The sequence below is a fragment of the Equus caballus genome, chromosome 1 (assembly GCF_041296265.1).
Source record: "Equus caballus isolate H_3958 breed thoroughbred chromosome 1, TB-T2T, whole genome shotgun sequence".
Taxonomy (NCBI): domain Eukaryota; kingdom Metazoa; phylum Chordata; class Mammalia; order Perissodactyla; family Equidae; genus Equus; species Equus caballus.
In genome coordinates this window covers 116881233-116902201 of record NC_091684.1, presented here as the reverse complement: position 1 = coordinate 116902201, position 20969 = coordinate 116881233, and the positions used below count along the sequence as shown (strand labels likewise).

At 35.2% G+C, this 20969-nt stretch overlaps 1 protein-coding gene across 25 annotated transcripts in view; it reads right to left on the bottom strand.

Moving 5' to 3' along the window:
* MEF2A (myocyte enhancer factor 2A) overlaps window positions 1–20969 on the bottom strand; it is a 167645-nt gene that overhangs the window by 17726 nt on the left and 128950 nt on the right. For all 25 annotated transcript variants that reach the window (XM_023622122.2, XM_070249676.1, XM_023620750.2 and 22 more), the window contains 3 exons: window positions 19286–19505; window positions 18465–18524; window positions 5170–5357 (listed from right to left, as the gene is read on the bottom strand). In XM_023622122.2, the coding sequence (XP_023477890.1) occupies window positions 5170–5357; window positions 18465–18524; window positions 19286–19505 (468 nt within the window). The remainder of the gene's footprint in view (window positions 1–5169; window positions 5358–18464; window positions 18525–19285; window positions 19506–20969) is intronic.

Below are 20969 nucleotides of genomic sequence, written 5' to 3'. Positions count from 1 at the left end.
TCTATTGGAACAGAGTTGTTCATAGTATTCCCTTATTATTGTTTAGTGTCTTTTGGGTTATGTAAGTGCTTTCATTCTAGATATTGACAACCTGTGTCTTCTCTTTTTCTTTGGTTAGCTTGACTATAAGTTTAGCAATTTTATTATCTTTTCAAAAAACCAGGTTTTTGTTTGATTACTTTTCTCTACTGTTTTTCTGCTTTATATTTCATTAACTTCTGCTCTTTATTTTTTCTTTTCTTCTGATTGCTTTGGGTTAAGTTTGCTCTTTTTTCTGAAGTTTCTTAAGGTAAAAGCTTACTGATTTGGGACCTTTCTCTTTTCTAATACAAACATTTAATGCTATAAAATTTCCCTCTCAACACTACTCTAGGTGGTCTCCAAAATTTTGATATGTTATATATATATCTATTTCAAAATTTCCCTTGAGATTTCCTCTTTGACCCACAGGTTATTTAAAACAGTGCTATGTAATTTCCAAATATATGGAAATTTTCCTCTTGTCTTTCTGTTATTGATTTCATTATAGTCAGAGAATATAATCTACGATTTTGACTCTTTGAAATTTGTTGAGGTTTGTTTTATGGCACAGGATATGGTCTATCTTGGTGATTGTTCCAAGTGCCCTTGAGAAAAATGTGTGTTCTACTGTTGTGGAGTGAAGTGTTCTATAAACATCTCTTAGGTCAGGTTGGTTGAATATTGCTCAGGTCATCCAGATCCTTTCTGATTTTTCTGCCTACTTGTTCTATCAATTACCGAGAGAGGAGTACTGAAGTTTCCAACTACCACTGTGGACTTTTCTATTCCACCTTTTAGTTCTATCAGGTTTTGCTTTACGTATTTTGAAAGTCTGCTGTTAGGTGCATATACATTAAAGATACTTATTTCTTGGAAAATGGACTATGTAATGTCTTTGTTAATCCTTGATAATATTTCTTACTGGGAAGTCTACACTGTAGGAAATTAATATGGCTACTCTAGCTTTCGTTGGGTTAATGTTTGCATGGTATGTTATTCTCCATCCTTTTACCTATGTCTCTATATTTAAAGTCGGGTTCTTGTAGACAGTGCATGGTATGATCTTCCTTTTTTAACCAATCTGACATTTTGTCTTTTAAATGTTTATGACCACTTTCAACATGATTACTTGTATGGCTGGATTAAAATCTATAATCTTACTAGATATATTTTATTTGTTCCCTCTGTTCTTTGTTTTTTTTCTTTTTCTCCCATTTCTCGGGCTATTAGAGCATTTTTTATAATTCCATTTAATCTCCTCTACTGACTTACTATTTATACCTCTTTTTAAATCTTTTTTCTATAGTTGCACTAGAGTTTACATTATACATCTTTAGTTAGTTAGAGTTCACCTTCAAATATATATCACATCATGTGTAGAGTTAGGACTTACAACAGTATATTTCTAATTCCACCCTCCATCACTTGTTGTCATATATTTTATTTTTACATGTGTTATAAACACAAAATTCATTGCCACTATTTTTACTTTAGAAAATCAGCTATCTTTTGGAGCAATTAAAAAGAGATCTTGCTTTCTAATACCATTCTCCACTAAAAGGAACCAAGGTTCCTTGCAGAAATGCCGGATTCTAGGACTGGGGCATGAAATATATAAGATGAGCCTGGAGCATTTTGCAGTCACTGGAAAATAAAAAGGAACTCCACTCACCACTGCTCCCCCTCACCCCAAACCCCACAAGGATGAGGATATGTGAAATGGGCACAGGAACCAGCTGAATGGTCCCCAATAGCTAAAGCTGCAACAATTTGAGCAAGAGAGTAAAAGAGTATTGGTAGGATTATATATTAACAGAATTTAGTAGTAGTATAACCCAATGTATAAAATAAATGCCCAAGTCCATATTAATATAAATAAATGAGAACAGATAAGTCACCTGTGCAGAAGAACTCCAAATAATTTATGTAGACACTCTGCCCTCAAGGAAGTGGAGCATAACTCCCCACTCCTTAAGTGTGAGCTTCACATAGTGACTTCTTTCCAAAGAGGACAGTATGGAAAGAGGAAAAAGAGTAACCCATGAAACACTACATTAGCAAGGTGACCAAGGTTAACATCAACAGCAATTAGTCACGTTGATAGTATGTGCCCCTGACATGATGTGATGAAAATGGCACTTTAGTTCTATGGCCTTTCTCCCCGAAACCAATAACCCCAGTCTGATCCTGAGAAAAAAGATCTGAAAAATCCCAATTGAGGCACATTCTACAAAATACTTGACCAGTACTCCTCAAAACTGTCAAGGTCATCAAAGCAAGGAAAGTCTTAGAAACTAGCATAGCCAAGAGGAGCCTAAGGAGACATGACTACTAAATGCAACGTGGTGTCCTGAATCTGACTCCAGAACAGAAAGACATGAGGCCAAAAACTAAGGAGAGCTGAACAAAGTACAGACTTCAGTTAACAATAATGCATCACTATTGCTTCATTAGTTGTAACAAATGTACTACACTAATGTAAGACACTAATAGGAGAAATTGAGAGTGGAGCAGATGGGAGCTTTCTGTTCTATCTTTGCAATCTTTATATAAATTTAAAACTGTTCTAAAATAAAAGGTTTATAAACTGTTCTAAAATAAAAGGTTTATAAAATGTAGGGGAAAATGAATTTTCTTTTATCTTCATTTATTCCATTTCCATTGTTCTTTATCTCTTTGTATAGATCCAAGGTTTTGCTGGTAGCGTATTCCTTCTCCCAAAGGCCTTCCTTTAACATCTCTCATGGAGTAGGTATGCAAGCAATAAATTCCCATCATTTGTTTGAGAAAGTTTTTATTTCTCTTTCATTTTTGAAAGATATTTTTGCTGGGTATAGACTTCTAGGTTGAGTTTTTAAAATTTCAGTATTTTATGTTACTCCACCATTTTGGAGCTTGCATAATTTCTAAAGAAAAGTATGGTATAAATTCTTATCTTTGTTCTTCTGTATGTTCTTCTGTCTTTTCTCTGGCTGCCTTTAAGATTTTCCTCTTCGTCTTCTGCTTCTAGCAGCCTAAATACGTGTGTGTGTGTTTTGGTGATAGTATTTACCCTACTTGGTGTTGTTTATTATTTCTTCAAATATTTCTTTGCTCTGCCTTCTTTCTTCTCTTTTTGGAACTCCAGTTACAAATATGTTAAACCACTTGATAAAGTCCCACAGCTCTTGGAGGCTTTGTTCTGTTTTTTGTTTTGTTTGTTTTCACTCTTCTCTCTCTTCGTATTTCAGTTTGGGTAATTTCTACTGACCCATAACCTAGGTCTTTATTCCTGTTAGGCCTTTAGTGCAGGGTTTGAGTTAATTTAACAGGAACTGGGCTGGGTTTGCAATACATTGTTGCTATGGTGACCGTCAGTGTATCCACCAGAGGCCTCATATCCCTCTAGATGGAATGGGGGATTGGTTTGCCAGAGGTGTTTTTGTTTTTGTTTTCCCCAGTGACTGCTCATTCTCAGTTTTAAGCCTTCCCCTTTGTGCTGTGTGTCAGGCTGCGGCCTTCTCAGTTATCCTGCCACACTGCTAACACTGTTCCTGCTCCTCCACCATGGGTTGAGAAATTTTTCCTTTTCCATTTTCTCAGATACAATGGGACTTCACCAGTGCCCTAAGGGTGACACTTTTTGTTGTTGGTCTCCTCGCAGATGAAGACTTTGTTCCACAGGACAGGAAGGGGAGAAGGATCCAGGCAAAACTTTTTGCTCCTATAACAGTGGTTGCTCCTCCCTTCTCCCAGATGTATACCACAGAGGAGTCTTTTTGGAGTCTTTTTCAGGTCATTCCCAACCTTCTCCCTGAGCACCCAGTGGGGTTCATGGAGGAGAAAAAGCCTACAAGAGAACTTAGACTCTCCCTATATCACAGCCCCAGGGCTTTTACACAGTCCTGATGGTGAACACTTGGCCTCCAGCAATTCACTAATCATCCTAGCTTAACTCTTATTGCCTGTGTCTTACCCAGGTAAGTCAGTGCTCAAATGTCCTCCCCCTGCACTTTGAGTCTAGGCCAGTTGGTTACCCTGAAATCTCAGTACTACAATGTGTTCAAAGAAAGCTATGAACTTGTTTGTCCAACTTTTTTCCACTGTAAGGCTGGGAGCGACACAGTTTCCAGCTTTCTGTAACTCCAAATGAAAAAGTACTTTGTTTTTTGACTTCAAGAGTTTTGGTCCTGGCTTTCTTTTGTACTACGTTGGACAAGTATTAACCTCTCTCTCAGTTTCCTCATCTCTACCTAGCCAAAATCACAGTTTGAGAATCAAATGAGACAACGTATATAAAGATGTTTGGGAATCTAAAAAGCATGATACAAATGTAGAATTATTACCTAAAGCCTGATAGCATCAATTTCACTTAGCAAAAAATCAAATGGCGAGTTTAGCAGCTGCACGGTAAAAAAGAACACCTGGCAAATATTGTTGCTTGTGAGTAGTCAAACAGTTGCTAAACTGAGAATGGTTTTAAAACTTGCATATATATTCCAATTTTTCCTACAAGTAGCTAAGGGGGATAAACATACTCTCCTCTTCTTTATAAATGCAACATTCAAAAGCAAATGAAACTGGAACTATAAAGATACTGTCAAAGGCTGGGGTGGAGAGACCTGTATTCTTCATAGAGTTAAATGGAGAAGTCATTTGAGAAGGAATAAACAATGAAAAGTTATTCAGAGAATAACTCATTCAAGTTTTTATGCATTCTTCTCTATGTACAACAGTTCTCTTTGGTAAGTAGAATTTTCTAACAAATAACGTAGTGCTTCTTCACAGAAAAGCATGTGTAATAGATTACTGAAAGTATGCAAAGTACAGAGAAGGAATAATACTTAGGTCAGGTTTAATTTACCAATTTGGGGATGAGATCTCTAAGCAAAGATTCCAGCCTGGTAAAATTAAAATTAAGCATAATAATCTCTCCATATTTAGTTTTAATTTTAAATAACCATTAAGCAGATTTATTTTCTGTTTTTCCATAATCTGATTTCTGTGTATTTAAAATACATTTATCTCTTCAAATGCTAATTTGAAATTGAAATATTCATTAAAAAAAGATCTAGATCCTATGGAAGTACAGAAAATTCCAAAGGAAAATATAAACTATGTATAAAATATGTGTTTTAAAGAATGAAATTGAAGAAAGGCTTAATGTACCAAAGGAGGCATCATGCCCTTGCTTGAAGGAGGGATGACAACTCGAAGATCTGGTTTTCGATTGTTCATTCCAAGATTGCCACCCCCTGGAGGAGGGGGAGACTTCGTAGGCATAACTTTGCCTAAACTATTTGCACCAGTAGTTCCAATCAAATTTGGAGAAGCTCTTGAGTTTACGAATCCATTCCCTGCAAAAAAGAAATATTCATTAATGTGAAAAGAGTCATTAAAATGCACTGGTACAAATATGAAGCAAGGATTTCCCCAGTTCCAGTTTCAAATGAATTTTATAAGAAAACTCATTAGCAACCAATTATGTATCTTTGAATATTTTAAAAATAAGCAAAGAAAGTCAACCAAAGTCTGAAATACATATAAACCTTAAGACTAATGCCACTTATTTCCAACCTGACTGCTTGACCTGCTGAGAGAGACTTAAAACACAAGACAAGTTTCTAACGGGGCATCTCCTACTAGGGACCAAGATAATGGAGATATTATAAGAAAACGCCCGAGACCAGCCTAGTCATTCATTCCCGTAACAGCAAAGGCACTCCTACTAGGTTTTGGGCACTGAACTAGGTATCAGGGCAACTCATTAAGTGCAGCTTATTTAGCACTCAGCTCTAATGCCTCATTTTCACCAAGTACCTTTTCCCTTTAGCTCTACCTCTCCCTGCTCTGTTTCTTCAGCTGCCATTATGATCTTCATTAAATATTTGTGGTATATCTGACTTTATTCAACTTCCTCCTGCTTTTAACTTTCCCTAATAGAACTGTCTCTCTCTCTCTGAGGAAATAAGAAAATAGGTACATTGTGGTAGATGTCCTATAAACACAGTACTTTTGGGCACCAGTCGTAATAGAAAATAAATGTTAAGAGATCATCTCTAGTTTCATGTATATCCTCCTCGTGTGTAGCAGCCATGTCGTTTGGGTGGGGCTGACTCTACTTCAACCCCCCTTGCCACAGACTGGCTTGGTGACAGGCATTTCACTCAGATCCAAGCCAATGACCTGGCATTCTCCCCTCACCTCAGTGATGGGATCCAGGAATGTCCAATCAGAACCTAGGTAAGGAAGTTGTTACATGGTGGTGAGGGAGGCTCCTGCTTTCCTCCAAATATGACTGAGGAAGTGTTTTATTCTGAAGACATTTTGAGACTCAGAAGAAATCCAGAATGAGGAAAAAGTTGATAGAGAAAAGAGAACAGCAAATAAATAAAATAAAAGCTTGTAGTCTGTATCACTTCTGGATCTTTTCAGTTACATATAAGTTAGTAAATACTCTATACTATTTAGGCCTAACTGAGGTGGTTTTCTGCTACTTGCACTGGATAGCTTCCTAGGAGAAATAGTTACTATTCACCAGCTTACAGTTCAATGGTGGAGATAATGTCAAAAAAGAAAAAAGAAAGTCAAGTAATAAGTGTACAGGAACATAAAATATTTATTTATAAAATAGAAGCCACATATGCTATTTTAATTTCTAAGTAAATCACAAATAAAGCAGGGAAGACTAGAAAACATTAACTATATGATATATTTAAAAAATATTTTGTGAAAATTTAATTACTAAATCTAAGATACAGTGTTAAGTGTTCACAAAAAATACAGCATAGGACACTCTACTGTTCCATATCTTTAAAAAAATCATCAACTTTAAAATAAAAACATAAAAAACTAAATTAATCACGTGTGTAGTGGGCTTTCAGCAAGAGACTTAATGCCATGAATACTGTACTATTATTCTATCCTGAAAAGTTCCTAGTATCTAAGTCTACTCTATTACAGTACATAGATGTTAATTTAAGAGTACTGGATAAAAAAATAAATTTGTTGGCTTAAGAATTCCATTCCTAGTGTTTACTACTAAGCTGACCAACAACAAAATATTCAGAATAGTGAACTAGGAGTTCGTGGAGGGCTGAAGAGGCCTCTGAAATTCTCTGGGTGGGATGAGGCATTCACACATCAATAGTAGCTAACACTGAAAATCAGACAACAGTACAGAACTGCCTTTACAATTTGGAGATAAACTTTCAAACATCTCTTATGTGTAGAGCACTGTGCAGTGGGGAGGGTTCAGGAAGGGAGAAAAAAACCACAAAAAACCTACATGGTCTTCGAGCAGCTTTTCCCCTAGTTAGCAAGAGCAGGCATATACCACAGAGGCGTGAATATGCCAAAACTGTACTTAAGATACAGGCAAAAGCATCACAACGAAGGATAAACATACAAAATTTACAAAGAGATAGAAAGCAAACCACTGATACAGGTATGTGGCTCAAGAAGGAAGACTGTGTGGGATTAACTATTAAGCAGTCTAAAAGGACAAAAGAGGTTGCGGAAGGCAGGTGTTATGGATAAACGTGAGAAAAAGGATACGCTAAAGCATGAATGGACAAGGTGTGTGTAAGGAATGGTGGGGCAGAAAAGCACAGAGTCCACGGCTCCAGTGACCATCCGAGGGAAAAGGCAGCTATATTTGTTCTGTTCCTTTCCTTGCCGTATAGAGCAAAAAAGACAACTTTAGAACCCATCAACTATAAACAGACACTAGATGCTACAAATATACACACACATCCATGTTAAATACATGCAGAGACTAATCAAAACTGAGTGTCTGCTGTGTGCTTAACACTGGCCTAAAAACCCACCTATAATCTCACCCTGAGAAGACTGTATTCTGTGAAGTGAAACGGCGTGCTCCAAAGAAGTGCAATGAGTTAATGACAAAAGGCAATTCTGCACTGCACATATTTTTCAGTTTTAAGAGCTTTTGTTTTGGGTTATCACATGATTTTAATGCTATGAAAGTTTCTTGAGTGGAAAAGAAATATTATTTAAAAACAATTAAAATCCATATAGTGTTTGGCAGTTTACAAAACATTTTCAGGAACAGTATATAATGAATAGGTGAATAGATATGTGAATTACAAAATCAAAAATATATAACTAGAAAGAGATAAAGTCCTTGAAGATAATCTGAAGAAAATGGATGTTTCAATACATCTGCTTATATTTAGAGTTTGAAAAAGATGTTACTGAGGTGATTTATATGAGAATATAAAATTGATGTTTTGCCAATGTGATATAATCAACTTTGTTGGATCCTAACCAGTACATTTCCAAGGGACAAAGAAAACAGAGGTGAGGTGTGGCACTTAGGAACAGGCCTGTAACTCTTTAGTAGTTGTCATTCAAAATGCCACGATTCCAGATTCCAGATGATCAGTGTTTCCTCCTCACTCCATTTTATTCTCACCCAATTCCTCTTGCTTTCTCCAAAACTTTTATTTTACCAAGTGACCAGTTTTAATTCATTTATGTGATTTAATTTTGCTGTGGGGACTGGTATTTCAATTAACCTTATGAGGCTATTTCTTGCATTCTGCTTCCATTATCTTGAAGGGGCATGTACTAAATCTTGGCTGTATCTCCTTTCCACACCCCAGAGAGCAATTTCCTGCATTCTGTTAGGCTTCAGAAAGCAGTGCTGTTAAAAAAACAATCTCTTCACTAGGTCATCCCCTGTGGAGTAGAGCTCATCCATGAGTGGGGCAGAGGCAACGGTTAAGCAAAGCATCTGGATATAAAATGCTTATCAAATAATTTTACTCAAAAATAGGAAGGTTTAATAGAAACTAATAGAATGTTAGATAAAAATTAGTAGGTACAGATTAACAACATTTCTCTTAAATAATGGCACGAATGTGTGTTCTTAATCTCTCTGATAATATTTAGAGGATTCTTATTTACTTGATTTGCACTCAAATCTGAAGGATAAAGCAGTATTTCCTCTCAAATACATTATAAGATGATGCAAAGATATAATTTAGAAGAATGCATTATCAAGAAGCACTAATACTCTTTTCCCATGTGGAGTCTATGATGCTTTTCAGCTAGATACGATACCACAGTAACCCATGAAAATCAAATTACAAAAGTGAAAGGAGGTCTAAAAGCATGGTATTTCTTAGTGTGAAGTTGGAGACTGCAGCAGATAATGATTACAGGATGATGTAAGTGTTTGGTAACCTGCCAGGCTGAAACAAGAGAATCTTATATGCAGCATGTGTTATTTTGTGGAGAATAGTGATATACTATGTGCCTTTTTACCTCCAGTTCACTTTTTGAGACAAAAATGAAGATACTGTTGAGATAGACTTTTGAGGTAGATACTTTCAGTACACAATTCATCTTGCCATGGCCTACAAATTTAGGAATTAAAGTACCGACTTTAAGCTCAATTTAACGTGACTGTTGTTAAAATGTGTTTTCAGGTTTTCTGGTAAATTATGCCTTGATGCAAATATGACAAAAATGCTCTTGAGCAAACTGCCTACCAACGCCTCCAGAAACTTAACAAAACTAATCTCAACTGTGGTCCTAAAGCTCTAAGGCAGGTCACTCAATTGTATCAATCTGGCTCATATTTCAGAATATCACATCAGCTGAAATAATGCAGTCAAGCGGCTGCTGGAAAGAACTCTATGCCCTTAATACTAGTCTTTTAGGGCTAAATTGTAGACAATGATGTCATTAATGTTTTATCACTATGAATCTATATGAAAAGTTGAACTGACACGCAAAGGATTTTGAAAATCTCAAAGGTTCAAGAATTGATTTTATCATATTTGACAATTTTTCACAAAATCTAACAAACTTTGAGTGATTATTCAATAAATTAATAAACAAAAATACATTTTAGAAGTCTGTAAAATTAGGTCATTTGTATAGAGAACTGAATGAAATTTCTAAAATTAAAAGAGACCATGGGTTTTTCAAATCTTTGTTTCAATGGAAATTCCTGTATAATGGATAATATGGATTCTGTCCATTAGAAATTTATTATCTAAAACAGACCAATGCTCATGAGATCCTGCTGCTTCTCTCTCTGAATACCGTACTCCCTTTCTCAATCTCTCCTGTGTGGGTAGCCCCAAAGAGGCTACATTTCTCCTTCTCTTTCAGACTTCATGCATCCCCATGGTTTCAACCATTGCCTCAATATGACCCTTAAATTTGTATTTCTGCTTTGTATCTCCCAATTTCTAGTCCATATGCAACCATCTGGTGGCCACTTTTCCCCAGATGTGCCGCTGTGATCTCAAATTCTGCCTATTTCAAACCCCGGTACTACTGTAATCCTCCATCACTCCATCCCAGTTCGACAGAGCTATCAAGATGCTATTCTTTCTTTCCAACGTCTTTCGCCTCCTCCATCTCTTTTTAACTGCCACTGCCTCTGCAATAATGTAAACCCTTCTTACCTTCACCAATCCTAAACAATTCCAAGAGCTTCTGGAACCTTTATACTTCTAGTCTATTTTTTTCTCTTGCTCAATATGTTTTTAAAAAGTGAAGTTGCTGAATATTGGAGATTTTTTAATGCCTGATATTTAAACATACACCCAAAGTTAGAAGGAGTCCTCAAAGTCATTTGAATTACAGTATTACCTGGGTATTAAGTGTAAACTCTCAGTTGAGAAATATATCCACTAAACCATAATCAAATACACCCAGTAAACCAAATCAGACTGCCACTATGAAAGATGCATATCCTTTACAGTATGTACAAAACTAGCAGGTTTTATTTGGACAATGACATAGATTGGAAACAAAAAATTACCAAATTACAAGGAAAAAACAAATGAATGCTCTAATTTACTATAATAAAAATTTTTTGACTGTATAAGTGCCAATATTGCACCATAGAAAGTTCAGAAAAAGAGAAGGAAAACACATATACCCACCATCCTGACTATTATCATCAGTTTGGATTTCTCTCCTTTTTATTTTCCATGTGCATATTTTTTGCATAGTTTTAAATCACAACTAAAGAGGAATTCAGTTGAAAATTTTAATTCACTTAATTTTTATACTGTTGAATATGTTGATTTCTTCCTATTATTCGCTACTATAAATAAAGTTGCAATGAACCTTTGAATATTCTAATTTATTTCTTTAGGAAAGTTTTCCAGAAATGGAATCAGTAGGCTCAGGGGTACAAACATTTTTATGACTACTGAAAAACATCTTGCCAAAATTTTTCCAGAAAGACTGTTACTAATTTACAATGCCACAAGCACATATGAGATCATCAGTTTCACCACACCTTCATCGGCTCTCCATGTCACAATAAAAAGTGGTAATAGTCAGCAATTACTAAGTGTTATTTGCCATTTTTATTGGAATCTCATGATTAGTAGCAACAATGAATATCCTTTTCATTTTTTTTTTTAAGGAAGATTAGCCCTGAGCTAACATCCACCACCAATCCTCCTCTTTTTGCTGAGGAAGACTGGCCCTGAGGTAATGTCCGTGCCCATCTTCCTCTACTTTATATGTGGGACACCTGCCACAGCATGGCTTGATAAGTGGTACATAGGCCTGTGCCGGGATCCGACCCAATGAATCCAGGGCCACCAAAGCAGAGCACAAGAACTTAACCACTGCATCACCAGGCTGGCCCCTCCTTTTCAATTTTTAAGACTAGGTGGGTTTCTTTTTGGACTTGTACATAAAGGTACAAACTAAATGCCCATCCATTTATTGAATATTCCCCTATCTGTGGTTTGTATTTTATCTTACTTTTTCTCTTAAGAATGAGAAAAATTTATGTTTCACATAAGAAGACTGGAGGACAAGTGGTTGCAGCTCAACATGGAGGACCCAGAGTCTTTCCAGCTTTCCACTCAGCCATCCTCAGCTTGTTGGCCTGCTTCTTATACTGACTTGCTTCCTGATCTCAGGATGGGGCGGCATATCCGGCTGCCACATGCAAACAATAATGGCCAAAGACTCAAAATGCTGCTAAGAGTCTTTCTGTGGGTAAGTGTGAATGTGTGTATGTGAATTTTTTTCTCTCTAGATTTCAAAATTAATAGTGTAACTACTATACAATTTACATTACATTCTCTTATAATTTTAAAAGTGCCTCCACATTTGTGGTTTAATTCCTTTTTTATATCAAGTGTGTTATATTTACTTCTAAAACTTTTAACGTAACACACATACAGAAAAGTGCACAGAACAAAAAACAAAAGATCAAGGATTTATCATAAAGTGAACATCCACGTAACCATGAGTCAGATCAAGAAAAAGAATATTGCTAGAACCCCAGAAGTTTCTATAATTGGGGCCCCCCAAAACACTATTGTCCCACCTACCCAAAGTAACCACTATCATCACTTTTACAGTAACTTCTTGTTTTTCTTTATAGTTTTACCATCTATCTACACATGCATCCATAACACTATAGTTTTGCTCGCCTGCTTTTCAAACTTTATGTAAATAGAATGATTTAGTATTTGCATCTATCTTCTTCCATTCATATTAGTTTGGTGAAATTCATCCATGCCTTTGATTACTGCTGTAGTTTCTTCATTTTCATTACAGTATAGTATTCCTTCATATAAATGTACTATGATTTATTTTTCCATTCTATTGCTGACAGAAATCTGGATTATTTCGGGATGTTGGCTGTAACAAATAATGCCATCCATATTCTTTTATATATCTCTTGGTGCTCATGGTGCACACATGCATTTCCCTACAATATATAAGGATGAGTGAAAATGCTGGGTCATAGAAAACACATATCTGCAACTTCAGTAGATAAGTCAAAATGGTTGCATCAATTTGTACTAGCATCATCAGTGTACGAGAGTTTGGTTTTTTCCATAGCCTTGTGAACAACTAGTATTATCTGTCTATTTTGCCCTAGCCATTGTGGTAGGTGTATAATGCTGTTTGTGGTTTTAACTTTGCATTTCGTTGATTACTGAGATTGAACACCTTTTCACATGTTTATTAGACACCTACATAGCTTCTTCTGTGACATGTCTGTGTTCTCATGCACATTTTTAAAAATTAGTTTTCTTTTTCTTGATGATATGTAGGTAATCTTCATAAAAGCTCTCTGTTCATTATATGTATACTATATATATTCTCCCACCTCTGTCTTGCCTTTTCATTCTCTTTATGGTGTTTTTGATGAACAAACGTTCCTAATTTTAACATAGGCAAATTGACCAATCTTTCCTTTATGGTAAGGCTTTCTCTGGCTTCCTTTTTAACAAGTCTTTCCCTATCCTGAGCTTGCTCAATGCTTAAACAGCTCAAGGATGCTTCTGCTTTCAATAGTACATGGGCCTAAAGCATCCTAACTTTTGGGAACCAGGTAGAAGACTCAATAAAAATTAAAATAGGAGTAAGGCAAATGGAAGGCTCATCTGTAAACATATTGCACATTTTAAAATGATAGTATCGGTACAAATGATACAGTTTAAAGGGAAAGTGAAACTATCCAGAACAGGCCTATCACAAGTCTCTAAGCCTGGACTGATACAAGAATAACTAATTATACATATTATGCATAAAAAATTTGTTTAAAACAAGCAGAATCTGTAATCCATGCTTATAGTATAGAATAAACATTCTTTCCAATGTTTATGTTCTCTTGTGTACAAAAATATTCTTTTGTGTACAAAGGACAGATAAAAATTGATCACATGCTGGGCCACAAAAAAAAGTATCAACAAATTTCAGAGAATTTAATCATACGAAGCTAAGTTCCCAGGTAACAAAACAATTTAGCTAGAAACAATATCCAGAAGATTACTAGAATGGCCCATGCATTTGTAATTAGGAAGTATACTTCTAAACTTATAGGTCAAAGAAGTTATGATGGAAATTAGAAAATATTTTGAATTGAATGTTAATGAAAACATAACATTTAATTTTACTAATCATTTTAAAGAACTAATTTTTTTATTTAATTCAATTCATATTATGTTTATTTTTCTATTTCAATAATTTTTGCTCTTATCTTTATAATTTGCTTCTACTCTCTTTAGGTTTGTTGGTTTTTTCTAACTGCTTAGCTCAGGATTTTCCAGCCTGTAGGATTTAAATTTCTCTTAAAGCACTGTTTATCTATATCCCATGTGGTTTTTATAGGGCTTTTTGAATCTGTGGCTTGATGTGTTTTGTCAGTTTTGGAAAATTCTCAGCGATTCTCTCCTCAAATACTGCTTCTGGCCAATTTTCCCTCTTTTTGCCTCCTGGGAATCTAATTTAAAGTATGTTAGACCATCTCATTGTATCCTGTAGGTCTTACTCTTCTTTTAAATTTTCTATCCTTTTGCATCTCAAATTCTAGATACTTTCTTCTGTCTTATCTTTTAGTTCACCAATTCTCTCTTTTGCTTTGTCTAACCTGTTATTAAACCCATCTAGTAAGTTCTTAATAGTATTACTTTTTTTAGTTCTAAAATGTCCATTTTTAAAAAGTCTCCAGTTCTCTGCTTAAATTCTTAATCTTTTTTTAATCTCCATGACACAGTAAACATTGTTATGTTATGTTATGTTATGTTATGTTAAAGTCAAAGTCTGTGCCTAATAATACCAAATTCTGGAGTTCCCAGAGGTTGGTTCTACTGTCCATTTTCTTGGCAGGTTTTCATTTATGCTGTATTGTGTCTGGAGTAGGCCAAGTTAGTTTTGCTTGTGTGTCAAATAGAAATAATAAGGCGTGGGATGGTGTTTTATTCTTACATTATTCTTCTAGACAGCATCTACCTTTTCAGGTGTCCTGGGGACACTAACAATAGATCACCACAATCTAATTTCAAGCAGTCGGATGATGCAAATATGAGATGTAGCTACTATGAGGGGCTGTTTATCTCTGATTCATGCTACTTCTAAGGTCTAGCCTTTTGGGATCTAAACACAAAGTGAGAAGAGTATACTAGGCCCTCCCAAATCTTTGTGCGGTCAAAGAGAACTTTTCTCTCTCCCTCCCTCCCCCTAGTTCTCTGAGGCTCTCATACTCAGCTTCTTGGCTATCCCACTATGGAACCGCCAAATACCATCTGAGGAAAAGCAGCCACAAATGCTAGGCTCACCTCTTTGAGTCTCTGTCTTTGTCATTCCCTGGATCTTGGACAAGTAATTCTTCATTATCCTGTTAGTTCTCAAATGCTTTTAAGATTTCAAAAATATTTAGCCTAGCATTTCTAGTTGTCCTCAGTGAAAGTGTTGGTCCAAATGATCAAGTGCGCCACTATCACAGCAGAAGTCTGATTGTCTTGCTTGTCTTTTTTTCAAACTTCAATCTTATTTACGAAAGCTTTCATTAGTCAAAAACTTTTCTATGTATCATCTTAAGATCAGAACAAATATTTCCTAAAATATGTTTCATATGACACTAATTCTGAAAGATGCTTTTTCATGAGGGAAAGAAATGAAGGGTTATAGTGTGACATTAGTTTGAGTAACCCTGTTATATACTAGGTTTGAAGATTCAGGAAACAGCTGAGCATTTTTAAGGCTCTGATAAGTCCTGCATTGAAGAAACCTGTTTAGTTTTATTTAACACAAAGTTTGCCAAACTTACGGAATAAGTCTTTCTCATCATATAGTTCCAAGAAACATACTTTGAAAAATGTAGATTAGAAATCATACCCACAGCTTTTAATATATTTTCTTCTAAATTTTTCTTGGAACTTTAAGTGTTTAATCTTTTCATTCATAAGACCTTATTTAGGTGTAAAAATGAGTTTAAACTATTTTTTCCCAAACTACTAAATCAAAATGGCACCACTGTTGAAAATGAGCTAAAATGTATTTTCTGACTCTTCCTCACAAAAATAACACTTCTAAAATACCTACAATAGACCATTTATTTTGGGAGGGAAAGTTATAGCAAAAAACACTTTAAATCCGTGTATAATCTAAGTATTGCATGAAAATAATTACTTCCAGTTGGTATCTGAATTAAGTGATACAAGACGTCTACTTCATTGAACCTGAATCCTGAGGTCGCACATGTTAAAAAGCAGTTACAATACCAACGTCATTTAAGATATAATCCAGACAAGTAGACTACGTAGAATTACCCTAGTGCAGGTAGAATAGGTATATAGTTATACACCACATAATTATGTTTTGGTCAATGATAGACCACCTATAAGATGCTGCTCCCATAAAATTAGTACCATATAGTCTAGGTGTGTGGTAGGCTGTACCATCTGGGTTTGCGTAAGTATACTCTATGATGTTTGCACAATAACAAAATCTCTTAATGACCCATTTCTCAGAATGTATCCTCGTCATTAAGTGACACAAGACTGTATAAGAGTATGAACCAATCAAGAATCAAGACATACAATCCTGATGTGCATACACTCAGAAAAGGATTTATCTTTGTGCGTATGCAGAACTGGAAACAGACTTAAATAACTTGATAAGCACTTAAAATATTTTAATACTCAGTTGAACTTTAAATTTTAATAAAAATTCATGTTCACTAGTCATGATTATTAACACTAAATATTAAAACAGTTGCCTATAATGGGAAGAGGAAGGGAATGGGAGTGGAATACAGATATAAAAAGGATAAATGAATAACATACTGAGATGCTCTGTACAAACCAATGATGATGTGCCAAGACCTGAGGAGTGTGATTAATGCAACCCTCTAAAACTGAGGGTCCAAAAAGAGAGGAGGCGGCTTACAGAAATGAAAAACGAACGAAAAAAAGAAATAAAAGAAACAGGATTACATGTAGAAGATCAAATCAGAGCAATGACAAAGTCTGAGTTTGAAATTGCCAAAGGGAACACAAAAAATTGAGCTGCAGAGTGAAGTCTAGATTTATCGTTGCACGGCAGATAAGGAACAGTGAAAAAGCTTTAGGGAAGTGTGGAGAGTACAAGAAAAAAAAAACAAGGAGAAGAGAATTGAAACACTTGTTCAATAGGAGGAAGAACCATGTTTAGGATGCCAGAGGGATGAGAAAAAAATAAAGGCAAGGGGAAAACACATTAGAAATCTTCAAATAGTTAAACTTCATAAAGTAAAAATAATTCTGGAAATAAAATCAAGAGCTAGTTAAAATTAAGATGAAATGAAATAGAAATCATTGATTCTAGCTTTAAGCAGGCTGGAAAGTAGAAAGGAGAGCAAGATGGACAGTGATGGGTGGATAAAAGCATGTGGGAAAATACAACACACAAAGAGCATATGGGCATACATACAACTAAATAGAGCTGAAAAGAAATAAATTATAAATATTTGGAGATACACATAAAAGTGTAGCAGCCCTAATGTATAATTAGTAAGATCTTTACGAATTTTTCCACATTTAATTATCTGTTAAAAAAGGTCCTACGAGAGGTCTTTATCTGTTTAATTCCATTAAAACAGCAATTAATACAGTGGCAGATATAAGTAGGCATTTATTCCTACTTTAGGTCAGTATAGGTTTTGTCACTTGTTTCACTCAATACTGTCTAGTTCTTTCTCATGATTTTTAACTGTTATTCAATCATCTCCATAATTTTCTGACAGCAGAAGCTCCTTACATTTTCGTGGAATGAATGGGTTGAACAAATGCAATTGAGAATTTTTCCTCTAAGTGATCTGTTTTCAGATGTCTCCAGGAACACACAATATCTAAAAGCAGGAAGGGAATTCCTGCCCTTGCTTTCAGATAACAATGATGATAATTGTGATTATCACAGATTAAGAGACCAAGATGACAATGTGATGATAATCCAAATGGAAACTGTTATTCTTGTAACTCTTTGACATAAATGCCATATTTTTGTAATGTTAAGATCATCCTCTATCTTGATCAGCATTTCAGGGCTGGGGAGACATATTTATGACATGTGTTTAAACTGCTAGTCATCTTGGAAGGGGTCCCAAAGTAAAACAACCAATTTGGCTGCAACCATGACAAAATGTCAATGTTCTACATTTGACCACCAAATAGATCCTTTAGAGACAAACTTTTCAAATTTCTTTGTATCTCTAGAAGCAGACCCACCACTTCTTCACAGTGTAATCTCTCTGAAAACATTTCATGCTACTCTAAGCAATATCAGTCTGATGGTAGTCTAATTTGGTGAGAAGAGATGATACAGAAAGCTTCTCCTTAAGAAACTGTCTTGATGTAAAAATGGTATTAAGGCAGTTTAGTCCTTATAAAAGAACAATGTCTGCTACGAAGGAGGCATTCAATAAATATTTATTGAATAAATGAATAACTGAACCTAAGGCCAAGGTGTAAGGAATAAAGCAAGGGTGTTATGAAAAAATGTTAAGTATTAGTGAAAGTACCCCTCAGAAGGAAATTAAGTCTACAAAGGGACATGTCTACTCTAGCCATAGCCCCATTTTTCCCTTTTCATTTGGTCGAAGGCACTGTTTGAGGGACAATATTCTTCTTATCTTAGATAGGATACATGCCTACAAAATGAAACAGTAGGAATTCACTCACCCACTGGGCTGCTTCCAGCTCCATTTGGCACTGTGAGGTCTGAAGTGCTCAACATCCCACCTAAGGACATTATAGAGAGAAGAGAGAGGGCAAAGAATGAAGATAAATTGGCTCTCCTTCTCTGAATGACTATGAACTGAACAGAGGTAACCCTCACTCCACTCTTAAAAAACACAAAAATAAAAACTAGTCCAGTCCGAACTTTGTGTTAATGTGTACTATGATGTAGCCATATATATATGAGCTCACCTATCAAGCTCTGGACATGTTTGTCTTCCTGTGTATCAATACCTAATGGTATATATTGATAAGAATTGGTGCAGTGCTAATGGAATACTACTAAATCTAGGACTTAAGGGAGAGGAGATACTGCATTACACAGAGTAATGCAGTAAATGCACTGCAAGTTTCCGCTGAACTAATGAACAAATTCAGGCAGGAGGAGATGCAAAAAAGGGCTCTAATTCCAGTTAAGTCAGTCTATTCCCCACATTTTTAACATGAATGGCTCACAGTGAACTTTAAATCTTTGCTCATGATATCCCAATTAAATTTTCTGCCTGTCAAAGTATGGCTTTGCTCTGATAAGGAAAGCTTATAGGTGGCAGGTTCTCTATATGGTTCCACTGGGCCTGACATGATGCCAGAGCTACAGTGGATTTTCAAAAAACTACTTTAAAATGGAGCCAATTATTTAGTAGCGACTTTTGCTCAGCAAAGCAATAAAATTAAGAGTAGCAGAATAAGAAACTGCTTATGCTAGCAATTAGTTCTTTCACCCTTATTGTTAAAGGACCGGCAGAATGGATATCACTACGTACCTGCACTGCCCGTACTTGGTGGTCTCTGAGGGGCTGCAGGGGATACATTTCTATGTAATGTGGCTTGAGGTGGAGAGAGCATACTTGAATCTGCTAATGTTGAGCTGGCTGCCAAAGATGGGGACACAAGTGAACTCCCTGGGTTAGTGTAAGACAAAGCATTAGGGCTGGTCACAGGGACTGTGACAGACATTGAGAAGTTTTGAGGTGGCAAACCAGGCTGTAAACAAAGAACAAGAAAGAGAAGACTGTTAGTTTTATTTTCCTCTACATTAAATTTAATAACTTATGAACTTTAATTTGATAAGGTAACTCTAGTTATTCAAAGTAGAGGATGGGGATAATTTCTTACTAAATCAATCTGGAGATTTAAGCTATTCTCTTAAGAATTATATTTGAATCTGATTATGTTTGACATGAACCTTTTCAACTTTAGTTTTTATATATTAATACATATATACTAATATAATGTACATATTTCAAATACTCATAGAGATGAAAATTAGATGTCAGAACCAGATATTAAAGTAGTATTGTCAAATTTAGACGTTATGAAATACATCATTACCAAGTAAGCATAAATTAGCACTTTAATGCAAACCAGTTTAGTAACATTTCTATTGGGAGACTCCAAATATAATAAATGGGGAAAAATGTGTACACATATTATAAACTTAATACATCAAATTTGGAACATTATAAATAAGCCCTGGTCTAATTTAACTGACTGACATTCTTAATGGACAAAACTAAAAAAAAAAAAAAATCGAATGATATACATAACACAATGCAATCTGAATGTAATGAAAACACAAAGAAACAACCTAAACAATAAAATTAAATACTGACAAGCTATCTTTAAACTGTATGAAGATTAAATTACAAATATTACAAACGCTATCTTCCTTCCCTCCAAAATATTCCACACCTTTAAAATATTTTCTATTTTCCTCTTCCATTTCCTCCATATACCACCTACAATATACTTGTTATCTATGCTAAATAAATCCTCTTTATAATTTAAAGCGAGAGGAAAAAGGACTTTCCTCTCCTCACATTTTAAAACAGTGATTTGCAAAGTAAGGTAACACTGCTAATTCAAAGTTGGAAAAATATAAATAGTTTATGTATGTACTCTATTCAATAGTCTATTTCATGTAGAAAATTATAATTCATTAACAGATATACAATAACAGGTATATGATGAAATTTTTTCAAAAGTAAAGCAATTTTACTTATTCACACAGTATTTTTGCAACTTAACATTAACTGCAAGGTCACCAACATCCATGTAAGGTCAGCAGGGATTTTATTTTATTTTGTTTGCTATTGTTTTGTCTTTTAAAAACAATAATGATATTAGCACAAAAACATCTCCTTAAATCTATTTTTCATGAGCTTCTTCTTATAGTATAGGACTACTGTGAAGAAATAATCCATGATGTATACTATAGGGCATAGTTTTAAGAGATTTAACTCTGACAATGAAATAAATATCAGCATCAGAACCAATCTGTTCTATGAAGCCTACACTACATATACAGCACCAGAAAATCAGATCCAAAATAGCTGTCTTAAGGAGCTCTTGCCAATGGAGCTTCCACTGAGAACTCTTTGAAGAACTATCAAAGGAGTATGAACTTGAAGAAATATTGTTTCACTGTGGTTAGATGTAGGAGCCTGG